Source organism: Chamaea fasciata, unplaced genomic scaffold (assembly GCF_029207755.1).
Source record: "Chamaea fasciata isolate MVZ Bird 193981 ecotype frontalis unplaced genomic scaffold, bChaFas1.0.hap1 SCAF_3, whole genome shotgun sequence".
NCBI lineage: Eukaryota > Metazoa > Chordata > Aves > Passeriformes > Sylviidae > Chamaea > Chamaea fasciata.
The window spans coordinates 24,048,257-24,061,630 of record NW_027094088.1 but is presented as its reverse complement, the minus strand read 5'-3'; the positions used below and the strand labels follow the sequence as shown (position 1 = coordinate 24,061,630).

Sequence of the window (13,374 nt, the reverse complement as noted above, 5' to 3'; positions counted from 1 at the left end):
GCCACCTCCAAAGGAAAAATTTTTGTTCGCTAAAGGACACAATTTCAAAAAAAAGCAGGAATGTTTTTCTGCAAAAGTACACGTGCACCAATGCAACCAGAGAGCCCCTGAATCACCGTTCAGCCCACCACTGCCACATCAGCTGCTGGTCCCTTGCAGACTTATGCCAAAACTCTTTGGTTATCATGGCTATCACAAGTTAACACTTCCAGCTTTTCATAACAGATCAGGAACAGCAATGCTATGTTAGGCCTGCCTGAACCCACAGAAATAAAGTTTACAGATTTTTAACTAATACACTCCAACTCAAAGTGAAAAGTACTCCGTAAAAACCTACATATTGTAGGTGTCCAGTGTTTCCAATTCGGTTTTATTCTCTTTTTTAAACCCTGGAGATTTGTATTTGTTTGATAACTCGGGGGGGAACGACCTAAAACCAAAAAGATAATAGTTACTCTGAAAGCAGCTATTAACTTAAACCACTGAATTATCTAGCTTATTCCACTAATGCTTATGTTTCAGGACTGATTAATTCCACATACACTTACTAAGCATTAGCTATGCTAATTCAGCTATTTATACATATAAAAGAACCATCCAGGAGGATACTATTTCTGCTTAATACTGCCAACCAAAATAACAGGATCCCTCATGCATGAAAAATATTCCTCCCACCACAACAGAATAACATCAACAGAAACAAAATTATTTTCTAACTTTTCAGCATCTTCTAGCCTTTTCAATAATCTTATTTGAAAACTTCTGTTTTATTTTTAACAAAATACAGTTTTTGAGTGGCAGCCTGGGATATGGCCACATAAACCAGCAGAGAGCAAGCCCAGGAGAGAGTTAACAGCATCACAGCTTCCATGCAGTAACTCCTCAAGCACACTGCTCTTACTCAAGACCAAATGCCAGCTTGTTTAACCTACTAATCCACATTTACTAACCTACTGTGTCAACATGCTCCAAGCTTCCACCTTCACTTAGCCCTCTGCAATTCCTGTGCAAGCCCATGCTCCAACTAGGTGTGACCATTCTTGCAGCCTGCAAGCTGCACAGAACAAAGTTCTCATGGCAGAGTGCCCTGTGACAAGCAACATGTACACCTGGGGCAACTGGGGACGACCTCCCAGAAAGGGGGAGAGGACAAGGGACCCTGCCACAGCAGAGCCAGAAGCACAGCTCTGCCCCCACTGAACAAAATGTCCAGTTGGAATTATTTATAGTACAGACAGAAGGATATTTTTAAAAGTTTGAACTGCATCCTTTAAAGAAAAAAAAGTCTGTCATAATGTTTTTCTTCTCAGCAGTTTTTAATTTCATTACATGCCTAAAGGTTTCCTTGATTGCAAAAATGCATAGAATATTGTAAAGATGGGAAATTAGAAGATTTCTTCAGTGAAAGCCATTAGATGTTTTCTTTCATTCAATGTTGTTCATAAACAATCACTCAAGACTCTGAAGCTGAAAGCAAGCAGAAACACTGGGAGACACCAAGTTTGTTTCCTTACATTAAGATCAAATCAGAAGTCTAAACAACAACTTGTTCTAATTTTAGTATTGATTCACTCTGTAGTGTTACTGTCTTGGGCATGGTTTCATTTGTTCTTAAGTCAGTCAAGCTGCTGGCTGCTGCTAAAGGAGGTGATTTTCCTTGAAGGCTCATGCTGCTTTTCCTGCCCCAGAACCTGCTGCAGGACATAATTTTTGGCGGCTACCTGATAGAAAACTTCTTCCACCCTCAGTTAGTTTTCAGTGGGATCAGCTCACGGGTCAGGTCCTGCCAAACCACTGCCCAGGAGCCCTCAGGGCCACTCTGCCACACGCACACAACGTAACCCCAGCACAGCAACTGTACACCACCAGTGCAAACCACCCAGAGTGACACCTGCAACTCTGATTTTTTCACCTGTATCATCTATGAAAAGCAACCTCGAAAAATACCTTAATGCTCAAGACATTGTGCCATTATTTACCAAATAAGTCAAATCAGGCGAAAACCTGAAGGGTCAACTCAAACCAGGTTCTCACGGAAGTGAATATTCCCTATGATGCATTTCACAGGTATCAAAAATTAGACCATGGGTATTACCTTGGTTTTAAATGCTTCTCAAGTGCTTCACAGGCAAATAAGGGCAAATTCCAAAAAATTCATGCATTTTTAAAACATACAAAGAACAAAAATGTGCCGGAAGAGCAGAGCAAAGCAAAAAGATGTATCATCTAAATCCTGTTTCTATGACGCATAAGTGCATCTTCTCATCACGCAATAAAGAACTGTGACTAATGGCTGTCATGTCTGGTTATTCCTTCTTCCCTGCTCACAGGGCAGGAGCTGCATGTCCAGCACTTTTTCTGTATTTCTTTGCAAGGTCTGCTCTTAAAGCTGCTCTGGCTCCATGCAGAAGGAGCAGGTTGAAGAAGCCTGCTGCAAGAGGGAAGTTTTCAATGCCACCTCTTTCCTGCTGAACTTACTTCTGTATGAAGGGTGCAACGCAGGGTTCACAAAGATACATTTTAATCGGGGTATTACTCAAAATTTGAGAGCAAAGACTTGGTGCTGAGAAACTGTGTGCAGTCTGAACCTTTCTAGCTGACCTTTAATGACAAGTTTGCTGTGTCAACTCCACCTCTGACATTTCACCAATTTCGATACTTCAGCAACTTCCAAGTGTGGCTTGCAGTTACTTCAACTTGCAGTTACCTTCTGCAACTGCTAAAAAACGCTAACCATTACCCTGCACAAGTCACTACTACCTCCTCAACACCCTTCTGATGACTAATTCATGTTCCTAGAACGGTTAGGAGCCAGCTAGAGATCTGTACTGTCAAAACAGAAGAAAATGTTATCCAAAAATGATACTACGGTTCTAAAAGGTAACAACGAAGTTAAAGAAATTAGGCTTCTAATGAGGCAAGGTATTGGCGTTCTAAATAGTGTGAGATGAAAATCCCTCCCAACCTTTATAGTATTTGCAATTTTATGTTGTGTACACGTAGCACTGTATGCACAAGAACGAAAAAGTCTCTTATAATACCCAAATACTTAGAGCACAGTCCTTTTCGTCAGATACTAATTCAAATTAAATACTTTTGCACCAGCACCTGTGCAAGAGTGCAGGGAAGCAAGGCAACAGGAATAGCAGCATGTGCCAGCCACTGTCACTGCCTGCCAGGGAGGCAGGTGGCAGAGCCACTGCCAATTGAGGTGCCCTCCACGGCACAGTGACAGCCCCTTGCCAGCGCACCAAGCCCAAGGCGGGGTCAGTGCCAGCCCCAGTCAGTTTCCCCTGCAGAGCCACTGACACAGCCCCACCTTTGCCATCAGTGCCTCCAGCAACTGGCCAACCCCCACGGTGAAAAAACCCTACGCAAACTCTCTACTAGTCTTAACATTAAAGACAAATGCATACAAATCAAGAGTCTGAAAGCAATCAAGCTTAAAAACACGGGGATGTTGGAGTTTGTTTGTTTTTTCCCCCATATATAAATGCCAGTTTCAATGCCAAGTGTCACTGGAGGCAAATATTTAATCTAGAAGCAGGCCAACCTAAGATTTGTTTGCAGGTAAATATTTCCCTTGGTCAAACTGAAAATTTCTATCCTATTCTATTGTCTGAGATAAATTCTAGCCCATATCCAATTTGATAGTTATGCTCTTCCTAAGGGACAGGCCTTTGCCTTAGCTTTAATTATAAAAGGCTAATTAGAAAAAAGGAGAAAAAAAAGTATTTCCTACTGACACCAGACAAGCTTTTTAAAAAATTTGATTAAGCTGCCTATCAGCATTTGTACCCCATATGTTAAAAGGAAATGCTATTTCTCTATTGCTGAATTAGGAATTTCTAGTTTTGCAAGAAATGGAGAATTAGACATATATACAATGACACCTGTGCAAAAAACAAATCACAATTAAAGGCAGAAAAGTTCCTATAGAAAAGTATATCACTATAGGATACTTACTTAAAAAAAAAAATAAGTTCTACCCAAAACCCTCACCAGAAATATCCGACTGTTAGTATAACGCCTTAAGCTCCTTTAAATAAAGCAAGAATGAGCATGTATAGCCCAACTACAAGAAGAAAAAAAAATACTTTCTATAACTTAATCTCAGGCTTTTCTGTACTTGTTACCCGTGCAAAGTTGCTAAAAGCCCTCAAGGCTGAAGTTAGAAATTTCACAGGAACAAAGCACTTGTTGATTCTCCATCATAGCAGTTTCTTATCACTCAAACTTTACACGCAAGCCAACACAGAGTCATTGGAAAACCTGATATAAAGGTATATTAGGTTTAATGATACAAGTAGGAATCCAGTTTTAAATCAACAAATCACACTACCATACTAAGAACATGCAAAGCCACATTTTCTTTTAATTACAAATGCTAACTCTTATCCAGCAAAACGTTCAGTCTTTTATCAAGATTTTAATAATAATTTCCTAAGACACAGAAAAAAAATTAAAATAGAACATATGTATACAGAAAAGAATGCATTTCTTGCATATTATTTTGTTAGATTTTTATACAAACCTCAAAGGTAAGTCCATCATGTCACACTCACTTTGGAACTTCAAGATACACCTCAAGCTTAAGTTTGAGACACTGACACATTTTTACAGACAATTGCAGAAACTCTTGTTACAAGCCATTAAAGTCAGTAGAAATGTTGGTCACATAAACCTCCACATATTGGTAACAAAGTTCCAAGCTATAGCCATAAAAATGCTGTTCTTTTGAATTTTATTCTGAAGACAAACAGCTAACCATTAGCTATTCTACAGTAAAAATCCTTGCAAGCCTACAAAAAAAAATCATACAAAGCACTTACAATGTTAACATTTCCAATTTACCCTCCCCTCTTTCTTAAAGGTTGCAACATCTTGAATTCTAAAGCAAATGCTCTGAATTCTGAAGCAGATAAAGTACAGCGCACATCGCTCACTTTGACCAAGTACACTATAGCAAGATCGTTCCTTTCTTCCACTAAATGCCTATAGAAATCTATGCATTAAGCACTTGCCCTCTTTTTTATTTTTATTTATTTATTTATTTTAGGAAACTTTCCTGTGGACCATCGTATTTTCGGCCGTAAGTGTAAGGTTTTGCATGCGCAATGCTGCATTTGTATCCAAACTGCACGGCATGAATCAGCAAACAAAGAACGGTGCTCGCTGACGTCTGTTTCATTCGCAGTGAAACACTTCCACTCCGTGAACAAGAGTGCTTTATCTCTGATAGGATTTCTTGGTTAGGGTTATTCGGTTGGTTGCTCTTTTCAAGACCATATAATGTTGACAGCTACAGTCAGAACGCTACAATTAATTGCCTAATTTGCACTTAAGAGAGATTGTTTTGATAGCAGCTGTTTAAAGAAAGGAAATATGCTTTGAAATATTTCATTTTTACTATGACACTGGTAAAAATAAAGGGCTAAGGAGAAAAACCCCTTGGCTGTGAAAGGCAAATACAGGTTCCCCAGACAGAGAGCTGCAGCAGGCGCAGTCCTGCTCTCCCTAGGCTGAACGAGCCTTTACTGCCGCCTGCCTGAGGCCCCGCGAGTCCCACCGGGGCTTGCTCCGGCTTTTCCTTCGGAGAGCGTCAAGCCGAGAGGTCCAAAGGAAGGGTTGGACACGCCGGAGCCGCCCTTCCACGAGGGCTGCGAAAGGTCCCTCGCACGGAACTTCCCCGTCCCAGCCCCGGGCCGAAGGGACCCACGCTGCTCCGCGCCTCCTGTCCAGCGAGTATTGACTTCATCCTTACCGCCCTGTCGCCTGCTCCGCTATCCACACACGTCCCCATTTTATTTACTTCACCTATCTGTTGTCAGTTTCTCGCGGTGCGGGTGCCGCACGGCAGCGAGCCGCTCAGCCCCTGGGCGGGCACACCTTGCGGGCTGCTGACGGGAACGCGGAGCCAGCCTCACACCTCGCAGGGCAGAGCCTACCCCGGTGCTGACAAGGCTTCCCTTTCTCCCCCGTCCAGGGATGGGGAATGCGGAGCGGAGAGCGCTGGGGACCGCTCTAAGCGAGCCCTCCCGGCGCGGGGCAGCGCGGTACTTTACCCGTGCAGAAGGCGGCGAGCGCCGAGGGGTCGCAGGCTGCGGCCAGGCAGGACAAGCCTTCCTCCATCCCTCCGGCCGCCGAGCCGGCCCCGCCGCGCCTCAGAGAGAGCTCCCGCGCCCCGGCCCGGCCGGAGGGCGCCCAGCACACGGTCCCAGACCACCGAGCGCAGCTGGCGGCGGCCGGTCCCGCCGCCCGTCCCCCTGCCCCGGGGCGAGCGCGGCAGGCCGGGGGCGGGCCGGGGCCCGGGGAGGGGCCGCCCGCAGGCGGCGGCCACGCGCTCGCTGCGGCACCGGCCGGGGGCCGCGGCCCCCGGGGCCTGCTCGGCAGGGAAGCGGAGCCCGCCGAGCCGCTCCCCAACGGGAAAGCGGCAGCTGCTCGCACACGGGCAGGGTATCCTGCACCCTCCCCGCCACAGGGAACCGCAGCGATCGGGAACCCACACCCCCGCCCCGGTGGCACCGCGCCGCTCGGCGCTCACGGCCGCGGGCACAGCGGTGCACGGACCGCAAAGAGCCCACGGCCACCCGTCTGTCCGCGCTGGGGGCATAAAGAACCACCGGCACTGACTAACGACAATACCCTCGGGAGATGCAGATAAACCATTATTGTTTCAAAGCATGTCTGTCTGTCATTAGCGGCACTCATCTATCGTCAGCCGCGGCGCGACATGAGGAGTGACAGGAGCAGTGACACGCGGAGTTCACACGGGGGGGAAGAAGGGGGCGGCAGTTTGCTCAGTATTATATTGGAATATTTTTCACATGACATCGTTTCGAGACGAAAAAGCAATGACATCACTGGCAATATACTCATAGCCATTATATGAAAACTAAGCAAAATATCACGGCTTAAACGCAGCAGCTTTGCAAAGCTATCATTCTGTTCAGCAGAAGGGAACTCGTATTACAAATGCATTACAATCTATTTAATGTGATCATGATTTTGTCTGTCTTGCAAGACGAAGCACAGCCAGATGAGAACTAATGAATGCAACATGTGTTCATTCTTTTGGTAGCCGTGCCTGAAGCCAATTGGCAGAATGACTACAGCAAGATAAATGTCAAAACAAAACTATTTGTGAATATGTACTGCATGTATTTTGACTCTTCTATCATACTTGAAATAGTTTATTATTTTCGAGATCTGCAAGCATATTAAATAACTCTGGATTAAAGTTTAGATTTCCAGACAACAGTGGGCTAGTAAAAAAAAAAAAAAAAAAAAAAAAAAGGGGTGGGGGGGAGGGGATGTCTGGGTCTCCATTCAAAAAATGAGGGGCAGCACTTTTTTTCATCATCAGAAATGGTTGATGAGAAGGTTAATAGGTTCATAAGAACACATATAATTAGGACAGCACACAATGGGTTTTGTGTGTTTTCCCTAGGATTAACAATCTACATAACTACAGTAGTATATTTCTTTTCCAGCAGCTCCTGATCGACTGGAGGAATCGACCTCTGCAGTGATCTAAAAAAAGAGATGGCAGTCAGCTAAACACAGCTCTGCAGTATGAAGTCAGCCAGACAACTACTGTGATTAATAAAAGGGAAAAGGACTAGGAAACTGCCTGGTGGAAGATGAAAAAGCGTAAAAAGGCAAGGGCACACAATTAAGGACCCTAATGAAGCCATGGGCCTCAACACACAGCTGTGGCACTGGGATTGACGAAGAGCCCACGTTCCCAACCTCTGTGTTGCATAAAGTCATTAAACAATGCTAACTGCAAGACGAAACACCGAGCCCTATCTTGGGTGGGTTGGGCAGACAGAATAATTTGACACGCACACTTTGGTAGCCTTTCAAACTCAACATACTTCCCAATACAACTATGAAGCCTTGGAAGCAATGACAGGCAAAACGCCCCCTGAGGCCAAACAGACATTGTGTATACTGGTCAGATCAGCACCAAGAGCAGAAAGAGGCTTGGTTTGCAATCTTAAGTGGCCATTAGTGCTCTGAGCAATGACACATTACATGCAACTGGCAAAAAGCATCCAACGTAATTCACACCAATTTCCTAAAATTTCCTAAAGAATACCTCAATTTTGAAGTAAGTAAAGAACATCATATTAAAAATGTTAGGCTGTCTTACTGTAAAATGAGTATGAAACACTGCTATTTCTGGGTATCTTAAACAGAGCTTAGTGTCTGCTCCATCAAAAGCATACAGGATGAGGCAGAAGGAACCAAAGCAAATGTCAGAGCACCACCAGAATGATCCTTGGAACTCTTAACTGTTGAAACAAGACTTCAGAAGGCCCAGTGTATAACAGCTCACCCTGAAAACGGCAGAAGCACTCTCAACCCACCCATCTCCTGTTCCTTGCGCAGCTGAAGACTTGATCAAAATTCCTCAAGTTCCCTTTAAATCTCTCGTGATAACCTTACCTCCTCGTTAGGATTTTTCACCCTTCTATCCTACCTGTCCTTTGAAGCCACCTATCTCTACCCTTTTCAAGCTTAAACACCTTCTCAGGTCCCTCTTCCCTGCTGTTACTTGAATGGTGGGTAATGAAGAAGTACTCTTAGGTATTTTAGATAGGCACAAATAATGAAAAAAATACTTAAAATACGGAACACAACAAAATAAAACACATACACAATGTCTTTGCTTAGAAAAAAACTCTCAGATTACTAGCAGTATAAAGTGCATTGCTACACCGTGAAAAAAAAACTAACAAACAATCTTCAGTCTAGCAAAATAAAGCCCATTAAAAACCAGGAGCAGAGCTCTGCTCACTGTACAAGCACAGATTAGTTCATTGCTTTTTTATCCACGACAAACAGATATTTAGGAACACCACACATCTGGTGCTGTTCAGAACAGTGAATGTCTCAAAGACTGCAGTGGCACCAGACTGTAGAAAAGGAATGATTTTAGACATACTTCGGATTTTCATGAGTCAAAAAAACACTCCAATGTGCCTTTTCTTCAGAGGAGGGAGCAAATGGCTCCTCCAGCTTTTGAAGACAGCCATAGGAAAGCATGAACTCTTTGGAGTCACCACTTTCATGTGAAGAGGAGGACAAATCAAGTCCCTGTAGATCCATACCCAAAAAATTACCTTACAGTCACCCAGAGCTAACTGAGGAAACCAGAGATGCCCCCACCAAAGTCACCATGTGCCCATCTGCAGAACAGACACTTGCCCCCAGGACATCTTTAGTCCTTATAAAAAAAAAAAAAAAAAAAGGAAGATTATTTTTTACTGAGCTTTCTTGGCAAGTGATATTGCTCCTAAGAAAGTACCTGCCATATGAAATTTGGAAATCAGTTTTCACAGAACTAGGGTTTCTTAATTTCCTTCAGATTTAGGAGATTTCAGATCCAAGAGCTGCTGCATGAGGCAATCACAGTGTTATATTCCATCCAGAAGATCACTGGAAACTCTCCCTTATCTACCTTTTATTCATAAAACCTGTACTGCACCTAAATATCACAAAGTGGTAACTGTAGTGACACCAGTTTAATGCCTGTCTTGCTGCTGAACTGCAAGAGGGCAGCACTAGTTAATTTTTTTCCTCATCTATATGAAATCAATCATGTTTCCACTAACAAATGATCCTTCAATTATATTACTTTCTTCTTTCTGAAAAGAAACTGCAGCAATGTTTCAGCTGGCAATTGATCTCACTGCCAAACAGTATCACCCTTCAGCAGCTGCATTCATTAGCTTCACCCCATAGAAAAGAGAGAATAAAAGTAATTTCTTTAATAACCACCCAATTCCTAAAGCCTTTTATTGCTTTATCTTTAGGGGGAAATTTTCTTCCAGTTTGTTTTTAAACCTATGTTATATCTGCTATCACCCAGGAAGCACAACAGACTAAAACTATCTCATCAGGTGAAACAAAGTAATTAAATGGCTTTACATGACACACTTTGGTTAAGGATGCTCATTGCATCAAGCCTGTCTCCAGCAGTACTTGTGAGATGCCCAGAGGTTGGTTAGTGAGCTAGAAAGGACAAGGACAATCCAGCAGGATCCAGTGCTCCTTCTAACATCTGCACTAGCACTCCAGGTGCTGGGCACTGCAATAAACCCTAATAAATTTCCATTCTCTCAAGCACTAATTCCAAGAGGAATGAAGCAGGACCTTTGACTAGGATTAAGGTCACTTAGAGCTGGCATACAGCAGCACTACTGCCAGAATAAGCATCCCTGCCCTTCACCTGCATCCCTCCCATTCTCATCCTGCTCCTGCCAACTCAGCCCATGGGGCTGCACAAGGAAGCACACCAGGAGACTGAACAGCATGAAACTTAACTCATCAACAAAGAAACAGGGAAATTCACCAAGCCGCTCATATAGTGTGCGGCAGCATGAGCCATGCTGCAGCAGCAGCAGGGAGGTGGCAGCACCCTCTGGAGTGAGTGGTGGGAATCGCCTGTCAACAGCAGCTCTGCCCGTGGACGACTTAAGGAGGTTGTGAAATAGCTACACTTGTAAATCACATTTCATTGCCAGAAAACTGAGAAAAATAGGAACTGATAGAGAAGAGAGTGAAGTCCCCAGGCAAGCAGTGCTAGGGCAGGATGTGACAGAGAGCACACAGCAGTGCCTGAGTGAAGTCCCTTATCACCCCTCCCTAGACTCTGAACTGAGCTCCTCCATCCCACGGCATTTTTCTCAAATGGAGATAACACGCAGAAAACATGAGAAACAAGAGGTGTACGTTGGATCTTAAAAATTGTCCTGAAGCTGTCCTCCACAACGAAAACCACACCCAGCTTTAAACTAAACCATACCAAACCTAGGTCAACCAGCCTAGGAAAGTGATCTGAATGGGAAAATTTATTTTGTATTTGTTGTCCAAAACCACATTGTCTAATTTGAAAAAGAAAACCTGCAAACAATACCGAGCCCTCTAAATGCAAATACACATTTTAAGAATAACCACAGGAATGCCTATTTTTGTCAGCTGCAGCAGCTGTGCCAACACGACGGAGGTGACAGCAGGCTGATGTGGAGTGTAGGGAGGGTGGCAATGTGTAAGGCTGGTATTTCACTGAGCATAACATCAAACCACAGCTGTAGCATGCCTTCCGCTGCCTGCCTGGAGCACTTGCACGCAGACTGCTTGCAGCTGCCTTCCTGCCTATCCAGCAGACAAGATGAAAAAGTGTTAAATCTAAAACACAGACACAAAAAGGTTTTTCTCCTGCAAATTTCATGTTAGGCGTATGTTCCAGACCACAGTTCAGATCACATAAGCTAGGTGGTGGCCCATGAAAATGTGCAACCCCGTCCATGAGGAAACAAAGAGTTTGATGAGTAGCATCCTTGTTAGATACAGTCTGTATCTTTATGGAGATAATCAGTTCCATCTCTGGTCAAGAACTGAGCTTCAAACGCACAAGATTTGCATAAGTGGTATTTTTAAAAGTACAGGTAAGTTGTACAAAGTTGTTGAATATTACTCATTTCCATTCCCTGAACACGATCAGCAGAAGTTTGATTAATAATGACAACTAACTGGTAGTCTTAGTCGTATCAAAGCTGTGGTTACGGACTAGCTATGGTAAAATGACTGCTGTCTAATTATTTAACTTATGCCAACAGAAAGATAAATATTGCTTCTGCCATGCAGAATTGGGGAAACAGCAGTGCAAAGACAATCTACAGACTGTTTTCTAATAAAGCACTTTCAAAAGAAAATATCTACTTCTAGAAATACAACACTGCTTAAGAGTTGTGTATCCTTTCAGAAAATGATTGAATTACATTCTTGCATGTCAAAATATCTCCAGATGCTGGCTGTTTCCATTAACACGTTGCTGCAATCGTGACTATTTTTACTACTTTTAGAAGCAGTAAAATATAAACTAAGAGTCAAAAGCCCAAGAGAATTGGAAAGAGCGCACTATTTATGACAGAGACCAAGTTTTTCATTTACCATCCACTCTGAAGTGCTGAGGAGGTAGAAAAGCCTTTATGAACAAACCTCCACCAAAAAGCACATTCCCTCCCATAGAATTAGTTCTGATTACAGATGCTCAGCACAAGACTTGTGGATGCAGAGGGCTTGCACAATGGTGACCAGCTCAGCCGTGCAGTGAGGTGATGTTTGACTGCACTGCAGTCATGGGGTGGGGACCTCACCCCATCCCAAAGGGTGGCTCAGACATGTGGCAAGCCATGTAGGTGAGGGACAAACCTCACAGGTGCCAGTCTGGCTTCATCTAGACAGACAGGAACACCTTTTGGCTTCCAGACTTCTGCATATGCCAGCATAACCCAAATCTTCCACCGAGGGGTGGGGTGATCATCTCCATTTGTGATCACGCAGCACAAACATAGCATCTCTTATTTAAATATTACCTAGTACACACAAATGTGATGTAGGTGTCAGACCTTAAGCTATTACTTCACTTCAGAGTCTGACCTTATCAAAAGATCATTTACAGCCACACAGTTTTGACATATTATATATAACAGCTGTACAGTCCATAAATTAATTACCCTTCTGATGGCACAGACTACCAAACAAAGTGATCTAAATGTAATCTGTAGAAACAGTTTCATATCCATGTCATTCCTTTAAATTTAGTTGACAACAGATTTTTGTACTCTTAAGGAAAATGGGTCACTAATAATAAACATCATGTTTTATTTACAAATATAGGTTTGAACTATTGTGAAATCCCCAGACAGGGTTTACGATCTACGCTATTGGAAAAACACACAAGATACACATTTATGTTCTTTCAAAAAGGCAAGTACGGAAATTCCTGTTTACTTCTCTTGTTTTTCAGTAGTGTTCTCAGTATTCTAAAATTTAGTGAATATAAAATGGGAAGAACAAGCCATACTATTTCCACAAATTGCTTGATAAAAAATTGTGTTTAGAAGGAATCACATTGATCCACACACAGAAGTCAAAAGAGACCTTTCAACTAAGTTAAAAATAAAATCTGCCAGACTAGGAGTCATGCTCACTTGAGAGTCTGAGTAACACTTATGGACGTTAACATATGGACATTAACATTTTTTTCTTCCTGTAGGAATAGTAGTACTACAAAAAAACCGGCACAACACCTTTGCCAGCCTCTCCCTCTAAAGAGTAACCAAAGGACAGTAAGAGACAAGAACCTCACTATTTTAACTGGTAGCTCTTTCACAGGAGTCGAGACCAAGGTCAACTTTTGACCACAGAAGTGTGTTGGTATTGCCAGAAAATAAACATTCAATAGGTCAGAAAAAATAATTTCTTCCTATGGATGACCAATTCTGTTACGACAGCTAAAGGCTTGGTTATGACGGCAAGGAACAAACAGGCTAATTTCAAAGAGTGAGAAAAAAAGAG

General features: G+C 43.1%; 1 protein-coding gene across 3 annotated transcripts in view; it reads right to left on the bottom strand.

The window, feature by feature from the left end:
- EML4 (EMAP like 4) overlaps positions 1-13,374 on the bottom strand; it is a 147,969-nt gene that overhangs the window by 81,674 nt on the left and 52,921 nt on the right. For 2 of the 3 annotated variants that reach the window (XM_066178372.1, XM_066178373.1), the window contains exon 1: positions 6,066-6,147. The exons of the other annotated variant lie outside the window; for it this stretch is intronic. In XM_066178372.1, coding sequence (XP_066034469.1) covers positions 6,066-6,132 — 67 coding nt within the window. In that variant the 5' untranslated portion in view covers positions 6,133-6,147. Of the gene's footprint in view, positions 1-6,065; positions 6,148-13,374 lie in introns of those variants that run through there. 3 annotated transcript variants of the gene reach the window in all.